Source organism: Pipistrellus hanaki, assembly GCF_964339955.1.
Source record: "Pipistrellus hanaki genome assembly, chromosome: 3".
Taxonomy (NCBI): domain Eukaryota; kingdom Metazoa; phylum Chordata; class Mammalia; order Chiroptera; family Vespertilionidae; genus Pipistrellus; species Pipistrellus hanaki.
Genome location: NC_140505.1, coordinates 139,627,812 through 139,652,063, shown reverse-complemented (window position 1 = coordinate 139,652,063; position 24,252 = coordinate 139,627,812). Strand labels below are relative to the sequence as shown.

Sequence of the window (24,252 nt, the reverse complement as noted above, 5' to 3'; positions counted from 1 at the left end):
ATCCTTTCTCTGTCCCTTTGAGATGTAAATCTCTCCCTGCCTCATTCCGGTTTAACAGCCTCGGAAAGGACCTGAGAATCCAGTCTCTAGAATGCAAACACCAGGAAGCTAGTGTCCCATGTCTCAGTGTCTATGGAAGGGCAGGAGACTAACTTCAGTGGTGGGGGCGGGGAGGCCGTAGCTCCAAGTTGTAAATCTATCTACCTCCGGTCATGAAGATACATACTCAAAGTTACCTTTTCCTTTGGGTGAGGCCGATCACCAAACACAGATGTCTAAGACTCCTCCATCCGAGCTCTTCAGAATGCACAGCCTGTTGTTTCTACCTAGCTAGGTATCCGTGTTTCATTTATGCTCTCTCTCTATTGCAAGCAATAGTATCAGAATAAAAGTAACCTGTCAGCTCACTGTATTTGATGTGATTTTTTTTTTTCTTTAACACTTGTGAGATTCCCCCTCCCCCCAGCTGGTGGATGGAGTTATGACATTACTGGCATCCGTCACAGAGACATCGTCAAGACATTGAACCACTAATAAGCGCATGCCCAAGTGTCCTGGAGCCCACCCCTTCCTATTCCGCCCTGGGTCCAACCCTTTCCTGTTCCTCCCCTTAAAAAGACCCCCAGACCAGCCACATGTTGCTTCTCTCCATCGACATCCATGGAGGCAGCCCTGCTGGGTCTTTCTCCTCTCCCCACTCCTTCAATTCTGATTTCTCTACCTCTGTAATGGGTCCCGCTCATTACTGGGGAATAAACTTTACTTTAAAATGTGTTGGTGGTCAGTTTTCTGCGCCTCAAACCTTACAACAATCACGATTTCCCTCAAATTCCTCTCTTCTGGTCTTTGATGTTTGGAACTTATTATGCAATCAAGTCATACATGACTGAAAATTGTGTGTGTGTGTGACTTCTCCCACTCCACTAAAATGTTCTTGGGGAGAAATGCATCTAAGATGTCTGCATCACATACTGCCTTACTGTAGAGCACGGTAGGTGCTCAGGCCCTGATTGTTGAAAATGTTTTGTCAACATTTTCCATCCAACAGAAACCATGACTGTTAGTTCTCCAAAAACATGGCAAGATTTTAAAATATTTTATTTGCATTGTTTTCTGCCAGCAGAAAATACTGTAGTTTTTGTTTTTGTTTCTTTGTTTCTTTCTTTCCTTTTTTTTTTTTTTTTTTTTTTTTTTGCAGTGGCGAAGAAGAGACTCTAAATTCCACTCATCTCTTCCTATGAAGATACAAAGTTTGGGGTAGAGGAAGAAGCTGATTTTAAGGGGGAAGCTGTAAGTGGATCTCCTCAGATGAGGCCTCAAGAAGAAAGACAGGATTCCGGCGCTATGGAAGGACATTCTGGAATTTAACGGAGACCACATAAGATTGAGTAGAGGCTCAGAGGGACTTTCACTGTGGGTTGCACCAAGGTTTCAGAGCCCCAAAGTGGGATTTTTCCTTCCTCACTTAGCTCGAGCCCTTTGAGAGCATTCCAGTAGCAACTGTTGTCACTCAACCTTCATCACCCTTAAATCCCCTAACTGTCCTATGCAGTGTCAAACAAAACTTGGGAGAAAATTAAGTCTTTGTCCATTTTACCACTGTCCTTATCATGTATCCTAATACCTACATAGTAGAGAAATCTACACACATGCCTAAGGAAGGAAGGAAGACATGCCTAAGGTCCTTCTCTGTGCGTTCAGTTCATGATAACATCAAGACGTAGATTCCAAGTCTCTCAGTCTGGTCTCCTCCCCTGTGTACCATGCTGCCTTTCTCTCACTGAGTTCAGGACTTTGGAAGGTCTGGGAGCAGGAGCTGGAGGTGGGAGGCAGTGCCACCTCCTGTAAGAAGAGGTGGGAGTTAGGCTCTTCTACAAAGCCACTGCTGTCAGAGCATGCGCTGTGGTGGTGGAGAAAGCCTGCAATGCAAATGAAAAGGAAACACATCATGCATTTTGAAGACAATGTTGGGTATTGGTGCTAATAGAAACTTTCCTACGCCACCTGTGGAAATGCTTCTCACTACTATAAGTAATATTTAAAATTATTAGTAGTAGCAACAGTCATGTGATTGGCATTCTGCTCTTCTCACCATGAAGTGAGATTTCTGGAATGTTCACCTCTTTTTATTCTTATAAAAGTATACCTATATTTTATTCTTATTTTTTTATATACTAGTACTAGTGGCCTGGTGCGCAAAATTTGAGCATGGGGGTGGTGGTGTGTGTCCCTCAGCTTGGCCTGAACCCTCTCCAATCTGGAACCACTTGGGGGACGTCCAACTGCCAGTTTAGGCCCGATCCCCAGGGCTGGCTTCTAACTGCTCACCTGCCTGCCTGCTTGATTTCTCCTAACCACTCTGCCTGATGGCCTGCTCAGCCCCAATTGCCCCCCACCATGGCCTGCTTGCCCCCAACTGTCTCCTGCCCCCCACTGGCCTGATCACCCCAATTGCCCTCTCCTCCTGGCCTGATTACCCCTAACTGCCTCTGCCTTGGCTTCACCACCATGGCTTTGTCTGGAAGGATGTCTGGAATGTCTCCTGGTCTAATTAGCATATTATCCTTTTATTAGTATAGTTATTGCTGAGCATTGCTGTAGAAACTTTTTTTTTTTATTTCTCATATCTCTGCTAGGTCTTTTAAAAATAGAAATCTAATCATATAATTCCTTGTAAAACTTTTAAGTGGTTCTCTAGACTGAATAAAATATTTAAAATATCATAGAAGACTTTGTTTCACAATCTGCTTTCTATTAATCTTTCCTAGTCTTAATTTTTATCTTCTCCCATATAATCCATTTCTCCCACTAGGCACAAGGTATAGTTTCTGAAGATGTGATTTCCCATTCCTGTCTGCCTTTGCACATGTTATCTCTCTAACTGGGATGTCAATGTCCTGCTTCTTCTTCTACTTCCTTCCACTAACTTTACTAATCAGTCCAGATTCACCTGGAAATGTCATCCTCTGGGAAGTTTGTTTTTCTATGTCCCCATGTCATCTAATGAAGTGAAATCAAAGTAATTTTTTATTTTCCTGCCATGTCTTTCATGAAACTATGAGCTACAAGTATCTTGTGAGTGTTCCTGCTTAATCTATATAATACTCTTCTTGTCTGAATTCATAAGAGCACAAGCAAAACCAATGTTGGCAAAGCTCAAAGGGACAGGGCAGATCCAAGAACAGGAAGTGAGGTTTGTTTCGACCCACAACCGCAATCCAAACTCCTGTGTACTCAGGGCAGCATGCCTTCATGAAAAGAGCGTTGATTTGGAAATCAGGAGACCTGAATTCTAGTACTGATTCTGATATTAACAAAGTTACATGATCTTACTAAGTCGTTTTCTTCTAAAATAATCTCTGTAATTCTAAGACTTACATGAGATAATATCTCTGAAAGTGGCATATACTCACTAGAATGTACTTTCTACCTGAAAGGCTGGGTAAGATAGTATGGATGGAGCCAGGGCCTCTGCTCTGCACACCTCCAGGAGTAATGCTTACATTGCAGTCTATGTGAATGCTGACCTGAGTTGAATGGCTCAACAGCTCTGGATATAGCCTTGGTAAACCATAGAGACATTTGAAATGAATGACTCAGAAAATGGGCATTATGCAATGCAGAAGCAGCATCCTTCTGCCTTCCACAGCTCTAGAGAAGAATGGGGCCATACAGATAAAGGGAAAGCCAAGGAAGAGAAAAGAAGATGCACAGAGGTGAAATGGCAAATACATTTAAAAAATAAGCTTAATTTTCCCTGTTGTGAAAGAGGCTTCTTCTCCTCCCACATTTGTTCTTAAAGTGTGTTGCTTTATAAAATCTGTAAACTCTTTGTCTCTTTGAAATGTCTGTAAATCTTTTTAAAAGGCTAACTAAACCTCTTGCCACCTTTACAAGCCAGAAATATCTTTTCCAAAGAGAGCCATTGCTTTGAAATGTAGTCATCAAGGACCATAGCACCCTTACCTTCCAGTCCTCATGGGAGGGAAGGAGTCTAACTCAGGAGCTTGGTTACAACTCACAAAACTATCTTCTACCATAAAGATAGGAGAACTTTTATTATTCCTTTGGATAAAGGCAACTAGCTAACACAGCTGGCCACCTCTGTTACCAGGTAAATGTCAGATGAACTATGTATGACAGATGGTGCTGTTGAGTCTTCTGATTTGAACACTTGTTATGGTTTATTTTGTCATGTATATAATGGGTTGTATTTGTTTGGCTACTGGAAAGATTAGATTTCTTTCTGTCTTTAAGACCTTGTTTGTGGATTGCCTGTGATGCACATCATATTCTGGTTTAATGTTTATTTAAAAATAAAACTGTTTTCTTTCTCTTATACCTTTTGGAGAGGTTTTGTGGGGTGGAAGAAGATTTTTATCTTTAATTATATTTCCCCAATGGGCACAAAACAATCTTGGTAAGAATTATAATTGAGCCAGAAAAATAATTGTCACATTCTCACAATATTCTCTCTCCTTCCCCTCTCCCTTTTCCCATCTCTCCTTGTACTTTGAATCTAATAGTTCCTCTTCAGAATTTATTTTGGCATAAAAATAACTGTCCAGTGTCATTTACAAAGTAGAAACAATAAAAAATTAAATCATAGGATTAAACAATTTGATTTTCATAAAGTGATAAGGATAGTAGTGTTTGACATATAGTGAGCCATATATCCTAAATACTAAAAGCCTAATATGCAAATTGACTGAACGGAGAACCAGTGATCATTATGATGCACACTGACCACCAGGGAGCAGATGCTCAATGCAGGAGCTAGTATATATATATATATATATATATATATATATATATATATATATTTTTTTTTTTTTCCTAATATACATACATACTGGTAGCCCTGTGCACAAATCCGTGCTCCAGTAGCTCACCAGTAGCTCGCTGCCACCCTCCAGTAGCTCTCTGCCTGCTGCTCAGCCCTCCTGTAGCTCTCCTGCCCCCTCCCACTCATAGCATGCTGCCCTGCCCTACTCTCCCACCACAGCTTGCTGTTGTCCTTCTGTAGCTCTCCACCTGCTGCCCCACCCTTCTGCTGATCTGTGATCAGTCGTTATGTGGTTGGTCATTACGCTTCATGGAATAATGACCATTTGCATATTACATCTTTGATATGTAGGATATAACACACACACACACACACACACACACACACACACACACACACACACACATGCACGCATATGCATACACACACGTTATTGTTAATATTATCATAAGGAAAAGCCTTACACCAAAGAGCAAGTGTGTAGTTACCTGGCCCACATAGGTTCCATCAAGTACACACAGATAGCACTTAGAATAACCCCCTATAGGATTATGTCACACTAATTATTCTTTAGCCTATGCTCTGTACCAGCCCTCCCCCAAAACCCTTCCTGGCTTTTCACTCACTGCCACTAGAAGAGTTGACCATAAAACGAAACCTCCCATCTCCATACATGATCACTTCACAAATAGAATATCTGTTGGCCTGTGCTACCTCAAATCTGGTAAAAGAAACAAACAATGAAAAATTAAAAACCTCCTTGGCCCTGCCTTTTATAAATGTGGTCAAGGTCAAATGGTTTAAATTTCAGCAATAGGGCACCAATAAAGGGCTGTGAAATGGAAAATTTTGAGCATGATGCAAATAATGGGGGGCATCCTTTTCTAGGAGTTTTGAGAAAGAGTAAGACTTCTCTGGTAAAGACTAAATGATAGAGTAGAGGGAAGAAAGCTGAAAGCTGGGGACCAGACCCCTTTTTTAAACAGAAAATATGCCTTTGTACTAATTACAGAAAGGCACTTTTGCAGATTAAATAGAAGAAAAAAAGGAATTCTATCTTAGAAATGAAGAAACCTTGAGATTTTAGGTGGCAAGCTCTATAGAGCCAGATTTGAACCATTATTTGCCTCTTTAAGTGAGTGTCTTTGTGCAATGAGGACTACAGATCAGACACAGTGGTCGACTGAATGCTGCTACCACTTCCTACTCATGCTCACACCCCTCCCATGACTGATCATCAGTAGTAGGTTAATTTCTGGGACTTGATACAGAGATCCTGGGCCATAATTCATTTCTTAGAATTAATTACAGATTCTGGAAGAGGCAGAGTGGAGTTGTTTTTTAGTAGATCCAGGACTTTGTCAACTATCTCTGCCTTTAATGGTGGTAAGTGAATTTCACCCTTCCATATTTCTCACACAGTCTATAATGTTGGCAGCACTGAGCTGTTTTCATGGTTATCTTCCCCTTCCTATGATCTCTTAAGGGATGATTGAGGGAGATGCTTCATAGCTTCGTGAAAAGACGATTAAGAAAGCTCACAGAGAATTGGAAAGATCTGAGAACCACTGTGATCCCCATCTCAGCCAAAGACTGTACCAGTGAAGGGATTTCTCATTCTTCTAGGGAGGCATAAAAGGGAAAGTCTACAAAATCACTTCCTCATTTATCTGAGAGACTAAGTGCATTTAATGTCTAGAGTTACACTGAATCTGATAAGCCATCATTTGTGAGATTTATAATTATTTTATATTCCACTAAGGAGGCAAAAAAAAATTAGTCAATTAAACTGGCTGACAATGGCAATTATTAAGACCCATTCCACTCGAGAGATTAAAATGTGGAAAAGGGAGAGACAAACCAAGATGGTGGCATAGGTAACACCTAATTGCAGCCTCACACAACAATTTCAATAAAATACAACTAAAATACAAAATGGACATTACCCAGAACTACAGGAAAGTCGACTGACTGGAAATTCTACAACTAGAAGGAAAGAGAAAACCAGATGGAAAATCAGAGAAGCTGTAAAAGCCTAAGGAAGCCTTCCCCACCATGAAGTAACCTGGGCTTCAGAGCCTGCCTCACCCTCAGCCCTGGCTCCATAGCACTTAGATCTACCTCACCATATCCCACATGCTCAGAAGTTATCTGCCTGCAAGACATGCAACAGGACAGGATCTTTCCTTTTCTGTGTTCCCTTGTAGGCACAAGGAACACAGAATAAGAACTCAAGATAAACCTATTGAACTGAATAGACCAATCCCCTCTTCAGTGTCTATTCCAGATATTTCCTTTATGTCCTACAACTTCCTTTCTCCTCAAAATACTGGCTTGCCCCAAATGTTCTAATTTTCACCATTTTCCCCCCAGGTGGTTATCAAGCAAAGGTATGATCCACATTAAGCAAGCTGGTGTTAGAAAACATCTGTATTGTAAAAGAAAATTTGGAGTGTTGATTTCTCTATAAAAGTCTACTAGCCTAGCTTTCTTTAACTAGGAAGTTCCAAGTATCCGCACAAAGAGTAGATGCATGATCTTCAAACTCCAAATGGTGAGGATTCTTTTACTTTTGTCTTTATATTTTTGTATATCATTTGAATACTATATAATGATCATGCTTTATTACTTAAAATAAAAAAGAAATGCAAAAATAAAATGTGGAAAAGGTATACCTTAGAATATGTGAAATACAGCATTTCTAACTGCAATCTCTCTTGCTATAATGAAATTTCATCACCATGGCAGATAATGGAATCTAGTAACTTATTTGAAATGTGTAACTCCTAGAAATACTTCCTTTTTGGCTTAACTATATAGATCCTGCACGTGGCCTGCTTTGCCGGACACCTTGGTATTTTCTTGTGCAAGGCTGACATCTGCTGGTTAAATGGCATTTGAGCCAAGCTCTGTACAGTAGTCCCCTCCTATCTGCAGTTTCAGTTACCCATGGTTAACAGTGGCCTGAAAATATTAAATGAAAAGTCCCAGAAATAAGCAATTCAGAAATTTTAAATTGTATTCTATTCTGAATAGTGTGATGAAATCTCTCACTATCTTGCTCCACCCGACTCGGGACACGAAACATCCCTTTGTTCAAAGTCTCCACACTTTAAATGTTCCCTGCCCATTAGTCACTTGGTAATCATCTCAGTTATCACATTATCTGTCAGAGTATTATAGGACTTCTCTTCAAGCCATTCTTATTTTACTTAATAATGCCACATTCCCATAATTTTTATTACAGTATATTAGAGGTCTGGTGCATGAAATTCGTGCTTGGGGGAGGGTGTCCCTCAGACCAGCATGTACCCTCTCCAATCTGGGACCCTTAGGGGATGTCCGACTGCCAGTTTAGGCCCAGGACTGGACCTAAACTGGCAGTCAGACATCCCTCTTACAATCTGTGACTGCTGGCTCCTAACCACTCACCTCCCTGTCTGCCTGATTGCCCCTAACTGCTTCTGCCTGCCAGCCTGATTGCCCCTTAACCACTCCCCTGCCAGCCTGATTGATGTCTAACTGCTCCCCTGCTGGCCTGATCGCCCCCAACTTCCCTCCCCTGCCAGCCTGGTCACCCACAATTCCCCTTCCCTGCTGGCCCAATGATCCCCAACTGCCCTCCCCTGCTGTGCTGGCCACCCCCAACTGCCCTCTCCTGTTGGCCTGTTCGCCCTTAACTGCATTTCCCTGCTGGTCTGATTGCCCACAACTGCCCTCCCCTGCCGGCCATCTTGTGGTGGCCATCTTGTGACAATGTGGGGGCGGCCATCTTGTGATGACATGAGGGCATTGTGTGAGGGAGCAAGGGCCACCTAGGCTTTTATTATTACAGATTGTTGCAATTGTTGCATTTTATTATTAGGAGATTATTGTTGTTAATCTCCTACTGTGCCTAATTTATAAATTAAGCTTTATCATGGGTATATATTATCATAAAAACAGTACATATAGCATTGAATACTATCTATGATTTTCAGGCATCCACTGGGGGTCTTGGAACATATCCCTCATGAATAAGGGGGGATTACTGTGTGTGTGTGTGTGTGTGTGTGTGTGTGTGTGTGTGTGTGTGTGATTCTCCTATTTCATAGGACAAAACTAAAGTGATTTCTGAAAGAACTTATATGAGGTATGTCATTTGACTCCATGTCTTAAATTTTTTCAACTGTATATAACATATTGCTGCCTTCTGATATTTACCTCTTTTGTGAGTCACTAATCTGTATACCTGGAAATGGAGGTAATGAGTAAGAGAGAAAGAAGAGCCATTAGGGCTCCAAGCCACAGATTATTCGAATTAAAAGAGAATTATAGACTATGGACTAATTATGGACTAATAACATTGATTATGGAGTTTTCACAAAAAAAGGTATTTTGCTAGGAAGTGCAGTAAATAGTTCTAAGATATGCACAATGAAGGGAACTCTAAGCCTGATGAATCTTTATTCATCTACTTAAATCAAGAAAGGTTTCAATTCCTACTATCTTGCAATAGTCATTATCCCCAATGCCATCTTCTCTGTGGTTCTGAGATATAGGTAGTAAAAACTATAGGAGATTAAGTTTCACTTAGTTTAAATAATAAATCTTTTGGCCAAATGCTCAAATGTATAGGGGATGCCTCTGAAAGAGTTAACATTCAAAACTCACATCACGAGGAAAGACATTTTAGCGGCAATAATAATGTATGTGAGATTCGACATCAGACCCTTGCTGCAGAAAGGAACTCAGAGCCTAAAACAAAGCTGTGAGATACACTGAGGAGTCTTCCCTAAGTGCTATGATGTGGGCTGATTAAGTCGCAGCTAAAAAGGTAGGTGCTGGCGTGTAAACCTCCATGATCGTTCCTCAACTGTTATAAAACTTCTACAATGTTTTTCAAACTCCAATGTGCAAAAGAATCACTAAGGATCTTGATATAATGGTGATTCATCAGATAGGAGCTGGGATTCCAGATTTCTAACAAAATTCCAAGTGATGTTAATGCAGCTGGCTTGTAGACTACATTTTTAATATTAAGGTTATATAGGATTTTCCCCAGAACAGCAGTTCTCAGACTGCGGTCGCCAGACCAGCAGCATCAGCATTACCTGGGAACTTGTTAGAAATGCATATTTTCAGGCCCTGGCTAGACCTATTTAATCAGAAACTCTGGGAACTGGGTTTTATTTTAACAAATCCTTTGGATGATTCTAATGCTAATGTCTGAGAATCAGGGATCTAGAGAAGTATTTATCTACCCATAATAGAATTGCTCTAGGAGCTTAAAAACAAAATATCCGCCACTGGTTTCCATGCCATCCCAATTAAATAGGGATTTCAGGATGTGGGACTCTTCATTGTGAGTATTAAAAAAAATATTCCCATGAGATTATGATATGCAGCCAGGTTGGAGAAAGAGAGAGAGAGAGAGAGAGAGAGAGAGAGAGAGAGAGAGAGAGAGAGAGAGAGAGAGAGAGAGAGAGAGAACCTGAGACTTACTTCTTGAGTCTTTGCCAACAAAAGGATGGTAGAGGTGAGGCTGTGTGTGTCTGCTGGCCCAGTGTGTCTCTTCGTCGTCCTCCTCATTGTTGCTTTGCACCTGTAACCAAGATCCCAGCAGAACTAATTAGAACCACTGGTGGGAAAGGTGCAGGATGTTAGGCAGCTATAGGGGAAGGAGGCTGAGTGTGCTTGAGAGACTTGGTCTCTTCTCCTTTGGCAAGAGCCTGGTAGTGAGGAAGGCAGGAGCTGAGGTTGCTCTCTACATTCAGTGAGAGGTGACATACATGCAAATGATATTTTGAATCATCACAGCTTCTCATTGTGGCAAAGACTTGAGAGCTTTTCCAAGAAACCCTTGTATTTGGTGGCACAGCTATAGATCTAGGCAAGATGAGTCCTGAGTTTTTGAGAGTCCATGGAGTAAAGAGTTGGTGGATCTAGGGGATGTGCTCACCTCTATCCTACACTACCCTGTCTAGACCATACATTAGTTACCCAGAATCTTAAATATGCTGCCCAAATGGCCCAAGTCTGCTTCAGTAAACTGCACTGGTTTTTCCTGGTATCTGCCCTCACAAGAGCCATCCTCACCGAAACCAGTTTGGCTCAGTGGATAGAGTGTCAGCCTGTGGACTGAAAGGTCACAGGTTCGATTTCAATGAAGGGCATGTATCTTGGTTGCATGCACATCCCCAGTGTGGGGTGTGCAGGAGGCAGATGATCAATGATTCTCTCTCATCGATGTTTCTGGCTCTCTATCTCTCTCTCTTCTTCTCTGTAAAAAATCAATAAAATACGTATTAAAAAAAAAAAAGCCATTCTCTATTAGTATATACACTCCTGAGCCTGAGTGATGGCCAATAGATGGCTATTTGTGGGAATAGGGGGTATGAGGCTGGGATGTCTGGGATGTTCACACACTTGTGTATGAAATCCCTGATGGTTCAGGACAGATCTTGGCATGGGAGGAGAAGAGGACAGGCCAGGGGCTGGAGTGTGGCTCTGCCCACACTGCTATGTGCTGTAGAAGTCCTGAGAGTCTGAGAATTCTAGATTTGAACCTGGACTTTCAGGTCTTTATGGTTACATATTTGTAAAGGTAGCAGAGAAAATATTTTATTTAATAGTGTTAGCTTAGTGTGTAACTGACCTCTGCTCTTGTGTGGATCCCACAAGAGTGCTTGATGAGAAACTTCAGGAAGCTCAGATAAGATGAGGAATGAGAAAAGCAGTTCTGGAAATCTGAATACTCGTAAGAAACTGGGCCTATTTCTTTTTCTCCTTCTATGTTAACTCATTCCCAAAGGTCTCGGAGTGTAATTCAAGAATTGTATATCTGATAAGGACATGGAGCCTGGATTTTATTTACCCAAGGACAAGAATTCAGAGCCTTTCTCTGCTAGGCTCTTCCTCATCTCCAATCTACTCACCTCCTCCAAGTCAAAAGTGTCCTGCAGCTGATGGGTTAGAGATCGGCACAGTTCTGGCCTCTTTTGGCTCTGCTTCCATTTCTGTTGGACGATGGATAGATCCAATGAATGAACCTTCCTGACAGTGGAATTCTTCTGAAACAGGCTCTTTCTTGCTCTGCTCTTCCTTTTCCAGAAAGTCTCATCCTTGACCAAGTGGAACTCTTTATTGGTGGCCTGTAGACCCCACAACTCTCTCTTTACCTGTGCAGAGTCTGTGTTCCACTGTAGATTTGCTCTGGGCAGAGAATGTGTGCAACAGTGTAACTTGGGGTTAGAATGCAGAGTTTGCAATGGTTCGCACACTGTGGACATCCTCTGCTGTGTTTCATCTTTAGGGCAGAGGACACATGAACAAGAAGAAGTAGGCAACCTTGTACGCCTGATGGGGGGCACAGGACCTTCCTGTGAGCCTGGTCCAAACTCAGGGTCTTGCTGAAGAATTAGCTTCTCTCCTCTCACTCTGTCCATCACTTCCCACACCACTTGGTCCAAACTGTTCCTTTTGGAGGTATTGTGGGGTGGTGATAACTGAACACGGGGGCATGTATATAGGCACATTTTGGAGATGGCTTTCCGGAGGCGATCTCTGGGTGAGTGAGGTTCAGGTTCTGGAGCCAGAATCTTGATGGATGGCACATCAGTTGGGTTGCAATTCCAGAACATGTGGGATGGTGTGAACTTTTGGACAGGTGTCTTAGACACATAGGAGTAGAGACAGAAGAAGGCATCAGCAGTAACAGCCAGTGTTTGCACCTGCTTAAATCTGCCTGGGTACAAGGGTTGAAAACAGTGAGTCTGGGAGGCTATCAGCAAATTATTTCTTGAATTTCTCACTTCACTAGCCTTCCTAAACTTAAAATTCAGAGAGAAGATATCAATTTCTCCACTAGCATTTCTCCTATTTAGATTTTTTACACTCAGATTCCCCTTTCTTGACTTTTCTTTAATTTTCATTGAGTTTATTGGGGTGACATTAGTTAATAAAATTACAAAGATTTTAAGTATACAATTCTATGATACATTATCTGTATATTGTATTATGTGTTCACCACCCAAAGTTAAGTGTCCTTCCACTTTCCTGATTTCTTGACTTCCCACACCAAGTAATTATTTTACTTTAGCTTAAAAATTAATTCTACATGGTATGAGAAACATTTCTATATCTTGAGTTAGCATATCTTTCTGTTGTCAGTATTTTCTAAACAATGACTTCTAGCACTATGTTTGCTTTAGAAACAAAAAATAGCTGAAACCTGTTTGGCTCAATGGATAGAGCATCGGCTTGGGGACTGAAGAGTCCCGGGTTTGATTCCTGTCAAGGGCATGTACCTTGGTTGCGGGCATATCCCCAGTAGGGGGTGTGCAAGAGGCAGCTGATCGATGACTCTCTCTCATTGATGTTTCTAACTCTTTATCTCTCTCCCTTCCTCTCTGTACAAAATCAATAAAATATATTTAAAAAAACAAGTTTACAAAATCAGCATTATTATTATTTTTTTTTAGTAACAAAATTTTAGGATTATAGAAGGCAACAAATTTGAGGGATAGCAATGACTAGGCAATGAACCGGAGTAGAGAAATTTAGATGAACTCTATCACTTCTACTAGACCTTTGCTTTTCAAAGTGTGGCCAGTAGCCCAGAAGCATCAGCATAGCTTGGTAAGTTGTTTTAAGTACAGAATCTGACTGCATCCCATACATTTTAACAATATCCTCTGGTAATTCATGTGCACATCCATGTTTGAAAAGTGCCATTAAACTGTAATCTTCCTGAAGGCAAGAGTCATGTTCCTCTTGTCTAGCTATTGCTATTCCAGAATTTAACACATAATTATGTACCTGGTACATATGACAAATTCAATAAACTATACTCAAAAGAGTGTGACAAAGAATCCTCTAAGGTAGGGGTGTCGAACTCAATCAGAGAAGGGGCCAAAATCTAAAATCCAGCCTAAATCGCGGGCCGAATGGGTTACTGAACAGTCATAAACTGACAGCGGAGTGCAGTGATGACAGCGCGGTGCGGGCCACATTGCAAGGCCTGGCGGGCTGGATTTGGCCCGCAGGCCTTGTGTTTGACACATGTGCTCTAAGGTGTGAAAATACTCCCACTCAAAATTCTTGTTTCAGTCGCCCAGGAGGCTAGTTTTACTAAACTTCTAAGTTGAATCTGATACAAAGAATCTGAAACAACACTGTCAGAAACATCTAGTTTTCGGTGTAGCAGAATATAATTTGAAATATATTCTAATATATAGAACTAAATAGAATCTTTTATACCTCATCACGGTAGAAAAGCCCTCTCATATTTTTCCTTAGTATTAAATCAGTACTAGTATAACTTAAATTATTGTTTCCCTAGATGTGGTCTAGGGATTGCACAAGAATCATCTGTGTGCTTATTTAAAATAAATATCCCTGAGCCATTCTTTCTCTGGAGGATAAACCTATGAGAAGATGATGTCAATGTTATCCATCTTCACTGAAGACAGTATAAGGGAAAATAGACACAAGAGACAAAGAATCAAATGAAGCTAATCGACAGAAAGCAGGATTTGGATCCATTGATCCCTGTCTGGAGGTTCAGGAAGAAGCAGAGCATGGATCTGTGGGAACACTCACTGGCCAGCATGAGGCATGGATCCTCCATCTCAATCCTCTGCACCTGGGCCTTCAGGAAGAGCTGGAAATCAATGCCTCTGGCCTGGGAGGGGTTGGTGAAAAATCGGGCTGGGATCCGAGAAGTGTCTTTTTGGTCCTCCTGACCAAAGCCCAGACTGAAGAGGACATCTTCTGCGTCTTCTTGCACCTTGTCCAGAATCTCAGAGATGCTGAAAAAAGAAAATTTGGGTAAGTAGGGGCAATTTTGAGGCACAGGGTAATCCAAGTATCTTTGACTTTGAGAAAAACTTTTATTTCTCTGAACATAAATTTTCTGTCTGAAACATGGGGATTACAATACAGCTCTGGTTTAAAAATTGAATGAAATTCTATCATAGGACTTTGAATAAATGATTACAGGCTAATGAAAATATACTATGGGAGGATCTGAACTATCTAAGTAAGTATAGATACAGAGAAATCTGTGGCTGTGTTATTACCCAGTCAGTTCCCACTTGAACCCATGTACTATGGCATAGCTGGCTTTTGCCAAGTGCTTTGCAACTTGCCACCTTGTTTACCCTTAGCTGTTGTGTGGGACAGTTAGAGAATGTGTGGGTAGGGAACGTAATACTCATTTTATTCTCACTCTGAGGGTAAAAAATTTTCAATATGATAGGTCCTCACTAACTGCCATCGATAGGTTCTGTGACTTTAAGCAAAAGAACATATAGTGAAATCAAATTTACCATAGGCTAATTCTTAGAAACAACTGTTAAGTTCCTATGTCATCTCATCAATGTTGTAACAAAACAGCGTTGAACAAAATAACTTTATTTGAAGACCCACTATGTAGGTATGTTCAAAATCTGATTTTGAGAGGTAAACCCCTGTTCCTGTTGCTCCATTTTCAGTACAGAAGCCCTGCATTACAGAAGATCAAGTATTCTCTCTTCATGACACCAAAAAGTATCTGTATTCAAATGCGTGTTCCACCAGGCTGAGTGACACAGAGCTCAATAACTATGCATCTTAAACAACAATAGGGATGGGAGGAAGGTGAATTATTTGAGACTTTGAATAAACACTTTCACTCTCTTCAGAAAAGATGATGGGCTTTTTGATCCAAATAGGTAGCATCTTGTTTAACAGTTGGATAATTGGGATCCCTGGCTCTACTACTATGTTTGTTACCTAAGTGCTGATTTAATTTCCATGGTCCCAAGTTTCTCTCTCTGAATTGTGGGCCTAAGTCTGAGTATTGGTTCTTAACCAAGGCTGCATATTAGAATCACTTTCAGGGGGCTTTAAAACATGAAGATGTCTGAGTCTTATCTCAAGAGATGCTGATTTAATTGAATTGGAGTGTGGCCAGGGCTAGGGCTCTGTAAGGACAAGTCACTATACATAGTTATATGGTTAATAAGTCTCAGAACCAGTTCTCAGATTCACATTTTGACTGGAGTCTGACTGGTATGGTTCAGTGGTTGAGCATCATCCATGAACCAGGAGGTCATGGTTGCTTTCCAGCCAGAGCACATGCTTGGGTTTAGGCTCAAACCCCAGTAGGGGGCATGCAGGAGGCAGCTGATCCATGATTCTCTCTTATCATTGATGGTTCTATTTCTCTTCCTCTCCCTCCCTCTCTTTGAAATCAATTTTAGAAAACATAAAACAAAAACTTTGACTTGAAATTCCCACTTTTAATTATACCATACTAGTTTTCATCACTTTCCAATCTTGTTCTAAAGGCATTTGCATGTTATTTTATTCACTTTACTGAATTGCTGAATTATGGGGGCAAGCTCTTTGTCTTCTTCATCTTTTAAAATTTCACACAGTCATTGTCTGGCTTGCATTAGGGGATATAAATCTGCCTGAATTAATCAATATTTTATTGTTTCATTCAATCAATAAATCAGACAGTTAATCAATACATTTATTGATTTTTTTATTTAACACTTAGTAATACTAAGCCCAGGAATTGTGATGGTACCAGTATTACACCTCCTGTGGTATAAAGTTCAATGGAAAGACACCTGCTATTTCACACATAGCATCTAACTCTGAGCAGTAGATTCCTCTGCATTCTTCACTATTCTTGAAGCAAATATGGTCAAACTTCTCAAGTATTTGACTGGATAAAAGCTCCAGAAAGATATGCCAGAAAAAATGGGCAATGGTTCTCAGTTCCATTCTTTTCTGCTTCTCGTTTTTCCCATCCTTCTACCCCTATCAAACTTGGTACCTACCTTGAACTAGTCTTGTTGGTTCCACCAGTCATGCTGCTGGAAGCCAAACTGCAGCCAAGATCTAGTAGCTGGCAGGGCCGGGCTGTCCCCAGGAAATTTCTGCAGGGATCAGAGATGACGTCATACTAATCTTATAAGCAGTTTGTACCCTGGCTGCAAGATACCCCTGCTGGGTACCTTTGAACCATGTACTGTGAAAATTCAGTCTGTGACTTCATTCCTGATTAGGAAATTTCACTCTATTGCACATGTTTAGCTCTTTGTTTTTAATTTTTTTTTGACTATGACACTTACCCTAATTCAGTAGCTCCGGCTGACCTTATACTTACCTGGAGAAGAGTTTGCTATTAGCGGCCATCAGTGTGGCTGGGCAAGGAACAGAAATGCAAAGAGAAAGTTAGAAGAAAAAAATAAAAATCACTGAATCTGCTCCTCTGAACTTAAAACTTAGTCCCCTTCTGTTCATCTCTGCCACTGCCCCACAAATTCCACTCTTTACAGGTTTATCTAAAGACTATCAAACACAGGCCTGGTAGGTGGACTAATATGGCAGAGAAAAATTGGCGCTGAGCCTCTGAGCCATGACTGGCTTCTAGATGAGAGTTCCTCTGTCCCAAGAAACATAGACTCATTCAGCTCTCCAGGCTAGACTTTCTATCACACCATATGAGTATCTTCAGATATAGTAGTAGGTTGCTATACCTCCATCTTTTAGTCAAGCCCTTATCTTCCTGCAATGCAGTTTCTCTCACACCCAGTACTGAGGCAGCATTGGGTTTCCTACACAGAGAACCATTTCAAAGATGTCTGGGCAGCCAATGTTATCATGGTTTTATATGTTGTCTTTCCAGGGTCCGAAGGAAAGCTTCAATGGTGGACCAATAGACATCCTAATAGGTTGGTGCGGAAGTGTTTTTGGGCACATGATGCTTTCTGAGTTTCACATCAGATGCTATTGAGATTGTTCTGTCCCGATGGATGAGATGCTAGGAATGGGCTGCTTCGTTCTGCAGTTATTGCCTTCCATCCTGTCCTAAATTAATCCAATGTATAGTCTCTTATTCAATTTCATTCTCAGAGAGCTGTGCTACTTACCCTCTGCTCCAAGGGTCAAGTCATCTTCAAAGCTGGTTCCCCGGCTAGGGCACCCTGTCAAATAATAAGGCAAAGGTCACAGAAAATCAGGCTTAGACACCCCCACACCTATCCCCTCCCCCACAGTCACATCAGACATCTACATGGTTGCAAAACTACCCCAAGCTGTACATACATACACTACCTTAAAGATGACATTCATATTTTGACTCAGAAAGAATCACACAGGCTTCATCTATAATTAACCTGTTTCCTACATCACATACTAGTCACATACACAAGTCTCTGCCAAATAGTAAGTGCACGGAGTGTACACTCAGACACAAACATATACAGCCATATCACTATCAAGGTAGAAGAACTCTAGAAGAAAGAACAGAGTTTTCACTCACCATTGTAGATTGAAGGTCCGGCTTCCTCAAAAAATCCTTCTTCAGAGTAGCTAAAAACCAAAAATAATTTTATAGGTTAAAATCACTACATTTTGCATTTAGATATGTTCTGCAGATTCACATAATTTTCCTATGGGAGCCAGTAGAATTTAAATTCATTTTATGTTGAAGAAAACAAGACAGAGTGGTTATTTGACAAATTTATGGAGGTGGTCAGGAGAAGCTGGAACTGCAGTGCTGCCACTGTATTGACCACATTGTCTAACGTTAGCTTAGCAACAATTCTTCAAGTAAGTTCCTAGGTAAAGAATATAGAAGCAAAACTGGATAAATACATTTATAGAAGCAGGGATTTGGGTGCATAATTTCCACATCACAAAGAAAGTATAGATATTTAAAAAAAACTTGTAGGAGGTCATCTTATCTACCCACACCCCCTTTCTTCTCTCTGAGTCATATTCTTGCAGAATATCATGTTTTTCAGGAAGCAGCAGAAACCGCCTCTTGGTTAGAGATTATATTTTTACATTTTAAGATATGAGCTTATCCAACATTTACCATCTGCAGAAGAAAAACAGATGGAAGTCAGCATAAATGTTAGTGAGAAACTACTCAGTTTTATAAACAAGGAATAAATTCTCTGCCTAAAACAGGTGAGTGAAGTAGCCTGTGGAAAAAACTTTGAACTGGCACCAGAATACCGGGATTCCAATCCTGGCTCCTCGCTATTGTTTTGTTTTCAAACGTTACACAGAGGATTGGATGCCTACATATTATTTTCTAAGCCCACTTCAAGCACTGATGTGTTGTGGGTTTTCTAGAGTTTGCTTTCTTGGAAGTTCTATACTGGAAGTTGCACATGATGTTTTGAAGGTAATCTCATATGGAGGCTGGAGCAGAGAAGGCCTGGTAAAGTGAGTTATCAGGAAAATGGATTGGAGTGCATCTGTTCCATTGGAATGGTCTTAGCTGAGGCTTCTCCTTGATCAGTTTTCAGCGATCCAAAGAAATCTAAAGCTATTGAAGCATCACTTCATGAAATGCTTAATAATGGCAGTGAGTAAACTAATTGAACATCTGTAGATTAGTTGTGTTTAAAATTTTATAAAATAAATCATTATGTATATTTACAGACTTCTTTTATTGGTACTTTGCTTTCAATAGTGAAAAAAATCAACCCTGTTTTCCAAATTCTCTATTTTTATATGTTCCTATGAAAAAAAACAGTTCATCAAGATATGATATAGAGCCGAAACCAGTTTGGCTCAGCGGTAGAGCGTCGGTCTGCGGACTGAAAGGTCCCAAATTCTATTCCGGTCAAGGGCATGTACGTTGGTTACGGGCACATCCCCAGTAGGGGGTGTGCAAGAGGCAGCTGGTCGATGTTTCTCTCTCATTGACATTTCTAACTCTCTATCTCTCTCCCTTCCTCTCTGTAAAATATCAATAAAATATATTTTAAAAAAAGATATGATATAGAATGTGAAATGATATATCAAAGCTAATTGAGAATAGGTACCTCTAATACTATAACTTGTACTAAAAATATATACTTTTCTTTATAATATGTAATATTATACATAAACCATTATTTTATTACACATATAACATTATTACATATATATATTATATTTGTTATTGTTAATCCTCATCCAAAGATATTTTTCCACTGATTTTTTTTTTTAGAGAGAGTGAAAGGGAGGAGGACAGACACAGAGAGAAAAACATAGATGTGAGAGAGACACATTGATTGGTTGCCTCATACATGCTCTCTGACCAGAGCTGGGGATCCAGCCTGCAACTGAGGTATATTCCCTTGACAGGAATCAAGTCCATGACCCTTCAGTCCATGGGCCAACACTCTAACCACTAAGTAACACTGGCTAGGGCTACATAAATATATAATATAATATTAAAATATGTTGTATATATAATATTACAAATATTAGTACAAATAAATATTTACAATTATTACTAAAACACTATGATAAGTAGTATAGGAGGTTCCAAAATGGTGGCAGATTAAGTGGAAGCTATACTGACACTTTCCCAGGACCAAATTGCAATTATACACATTGCTATTATTTATTTTTTTTAAAATACATTGCTATTATTAAACATTTCATGAAGTGATGCTCCAATAGCTTGAGATTTCTTTGGTTTGCTGGAATTTCCAGGACCAAACTAAAATTATAACTAAAATACAGAAAAACCATTCTGAATAATCAACTAAAGACCAGCTGGGAGAGAACCCGGATAACCAAGGACAGGAAGTGGAGACCACAGATAGACTGGTAGGAAGTATGGAGGTTCAAGAGGGCTTGCCAGGCTCCCACAGATAGCAGCTGAAGTTCCAGAGAGATAGCTCAGCTGTAGGGTGTGCTTACGGAGATCTCTGGGGTCTAAACTCCAAGGTGGGTTCTCCAGCCCAGTGTACCAGAGTTGAGAAAGATACCCATATAACAACTGGTTGTGAAAAGAAGAGGGGTTGCTATATGTCAGCCAGAGACAGCTGGAAATGCAGACACACTATTAAAGGGCACAAAATTTTGTATGCAGCCATTTGTCTTCGGCTCTGGCAGAGAGAGGGAAGAGGGGACTATCACTGTGTGAGAAGAATCCAGAAGGCAGCCACCCTAGCTTTCTGTGCTGTGTCATTCCACAATACTGCAGAGGACATACTTCTCAGACTAAGCTTTACTAGCCAGGAGGCTTTTGGAGCAATTGACCTATCCTGTTGGAAAAATCTTACACCCCACCCTGTGGAGTCTATGCCTGGCTGTGTTCTATAGCCTGAGACACATTAAAACTGGGGGGGGGGGGGGGGGGAATCCTACAAAAAACAAAAACAAAAACCAGACTTTAGGAAGAGGCAGTCTGTAGGCTTTGAGTCTTTGCCTGACCTCTTTTTGGATCTGGGGCTAGGAAAGGCAGACGTTGGTGCACATCTTGGTCCATTCCAAAATACCCAGACCTAGCAGAGGGAGCCACAAGCTGTGGATTGCTGATAGTTCCAAATAGTACTCAGGGCCAGTCACAAACAGTGTCTGACGTCTGGCAAGAACCCAAATAGGCTCAGTTCTGCAAGTCACAAACAGCGTCTGGCCTCTAGCAAGAAGATCCCAAACAGTCCCAGTCATAAACAGTGTCTGATGTTGTCCTACACTAAAGTCTCAGAGACATAGCAGATCTGCCTAATACACAGACACAAACCCATACAGGCAGTCAAAATGGGGAGACAAAAAAACAAATAAACTCCAAGTGAAAGAACAAGAGAATTCTCCAGAAGAGCTAAGTTAAATTGAGATAAAGAAATTTATCAGATATAGAGTTCAGAATAATGATTATTAGGACGCTCAACAGCATGAGAAAAGACATAGAAACTATGAAAAATGACCAGTCAAGAATAAAGAATGACATAGAACTAATAAAGAACACATTGGATGGACTATGCAGATTAGGGGAAGCCGAGGATTGGGTCAGTGAATTAGAAGATGGTGTAGAAAATATCATTCAATCAGAGAACAAAAAAAAAAAAAAAAAAAAAAAAAAAAAAAAAAAAAAAAAAGCAATTAAAAAACAGGAGGGAGGACAGCTTAAGGGAGTTGTCGGACAATATGAAACATAATAATATTTGCATCATAGGAGTGCCAGAAGATGAAGAAAGTAAGCGAGGATTAGAGAACCTGCTTGAAGAAATAATGACAGAAAACTCCCCTAACCTGGTGAAGTAAAAAAGTCACACAAGTTTAAAAAGCACAGAGAGTCCCAAGCAAGGAGAACAAGAAGGCCCACACCCTGACACATTATAATTAAAATGCAAACAGTTAAAGACAAAGAGAGAATCTTAAAGGCAGCAAGAGAAAAGCAATTTGTTACCTACAAAGGAGCTCCAATAGGGCTGTCAGATGATTTCTCATCAGAAACTCTATAGGCCAGAATGAAATGGCTTGTAGTATTCAAGGTAATAGAAAGCAAGGATCTAAAACCAAGATAATGATATCCAACAAGGCTATCTATCATTCAAAATATATGGGGAAATGAGCTTCTCAGACAAAAAGAGGCAAAAGAAGTTTATCACCACCAAACCAGCATTGCAAGAAATGGTAATGGGATTGCTGTAATAATAAGAAGAAGTAGAGAGTGGAAAAAACATAGGCATAAAGATAACCAATATAGTCAAGCACTAGAATACTGAAATTTACTATTGCATTGAATGTGCTGTGGCTACACAGTAATGCAGCTATTAAAACCAACTATTATTATAACTACAACAAAAACACACTACTGTTGCACTTTTGGGCATATTCAGTGGAAAAGAAATACCTGAATATGTTCACCAGAAGAAATGATTTTCATAATATCCCACAAATGAAAGATACAAATCTCTAATTATTACAAAAAATTGTAGAATAAAAAACAATTTAATGCTATGTAACAATAAAAAGTATGACCTATTGCTGCTTGAAAAACATGGATGAACATCACAAACATAATGCTGAACAAAGTAAATATACATAAAACAGCACATGTTATATGATTCTATGCCTATAAAGTTAAAAAAAAAACACACTGCAAAACTTATCTATGATGCCATAGCCAGGCTACTAGTAAGTACCTTGGAAGCAGGGTATGAATGGAAGGGGACTAAAATGAGCTTCTGAAGTGCTGGTAATGTCACACTGCAGATTTTATGGGTACATTCCTTTTGGGAAAATTCCTTGCACTATTTAATACTTGTTTATTTTTCAGTAAATCGTTTATACTTCAGTATAATGCATATCATTTTTTAAAAGCTTAATTGAGGTATAATTAATATACAAAGAACTGCACATATTTAATGTATACAATGTGATGAGTTTGGACATATGCAAACACCTGCGATCAAGGTAACAGACATATCCCAAGCTCTCAGCTTCCTTCTTTCCCTTTGCGTTTTTTTTTTTTTTTTTTTTTTTTAAGTAAGAACACAACATGAGATCTATTCTCTTAATAAACTTTGAAGTGCTCAATACCATATTGTTAACTATAAGCACTTTGCTGTATAATGGATATCTAGATTTACTTATCTAGCATAACTGAAATGTATAGCCATTGAATTGTATTACAATTTACATTAGAAAAAGAAATGCTACTAATACCTTGTTTCCCTGAAAATAAGACAGTGTCTTATATTAATTTTTTCTCCCAAAGTTGCACTAGGTCTTATTTTCAGGGGATGTCTTATTTTCGGGGAAACACGGTATGTATGCTACACTTCAATAAGATTTACATTAAAAATACCACTGATAAACTTTCTAGTCTGTCCAAAGGAAAACTTGTTGTTATTCATTAGATACAAGTGTTCATTGGGTGTTCACCCTATATTTTTCTTTTCTAGTTATATCCGGCAGACAGGTCCATATTCTTTATATGAGGACTAGCCCAGGATAATAGTAGGCTTTTCTTTTCTTTTTTTATTCTTTATTGATTAAGGTATTATATATGTCTCCTTCCCACCCCATTGCCGCCCCGCCCCCCCCAGCACATGCCTTTACTCCCCTTGTGTCTGTGTCCATTGGTTATGCTTATATGCATGCATATAAGCCCTTTGGTTGATCTCCAGCCATTCTCCCACCTCCTCCTGCCTTCCCTTTGAGATTTGACGGTCTGTTCAATGCTTCTCTGTCTCTGGATCTGACAGTAGGTTTTTCTATGTGTATGTGGGATCTGCCACAGACATATGAATGTGGGCCTGGATTTATTGGTGCCTTCTCACTGAGAATGTTAATTTGAAACATCATATTCATTACCTAAATCCCAGGCCTTTCATGGATTATTGCTTAATACATAATACCAATAATTGGGGACTAGATCCATAACTGCAACTCTCTCTACCTTTTTATTGAAAGGTCCCTTAGCATCATTTCAAGTCTGAAATACAAGAGCCAAAGTACTGTTCTCCTATATACCTAATTAATAAAGAAAGAGTAAGGAGGTGGATTGGATTATGAGAAGAAGCATGTGGTTATTTTTAGCTTCTCCTAGCAATTCATATACATAAAGTGTACAGAAATTTTAAACTGAAGTCCATACATGATTTTGGGGCTCCTGATCCTACCTCTGATGATTACAAGTAACACATTCATGCTCTAAAAAAATCCCTTGAGAGCCTAAGAAAAGAAAG

General features: G+C 40.0%; 1 protein-coding gene across 2 annotated transcripts in view; it reads right to left on the bottom strand.

The window, feature by feature from the left end:
- Positions 1-1,081: 1,081 nt before the first annotated feature.
- TESPA1 (thymocyte expressed, positive selection associated 1) overlaps positions 1,082-24,252 on the bottom strand; it is a 39,827-nt gene continuing 16,656 nt past the window's right edge. For both annotated transcript variants that reach the window (XM_084877795.1, XM_084877796.1), the window contains 8 exons: positions 18,087-18,136; positions 17,695-17,748; positions 16,929-16,965; positions 16,600-16,698; positions 14,369-14,577; positions 11,704-12,512; positions 10,271-10,370; positions 1,082-1,919 (listed from right to left, as the gene is read on the bottom strand). In XM_084877795.1, the coding sequence (XP_084733921.1) occupies positions 1,714-1,919; positions 10,271-10,370; positions 11,704-12,512; positions 14,369-14,577; positions 16,600-16,698; positions 16,929-16,965; positions 17,695-17,748; positions 18,087-18,136 (1,564 nt within the window). In that variant the 3' untranslated portion in view covers positions 1,082-1,713. The remainder of the gene's footprint in view (positions 1,920-10,270; positions 10,371-11,703; positions 12,513-14,368; positions 14,578-16,599; positions 16,699-16,928; positions 16,966-17,694; positions 17,749-18,086; positions 18,137-24,252) is intronic.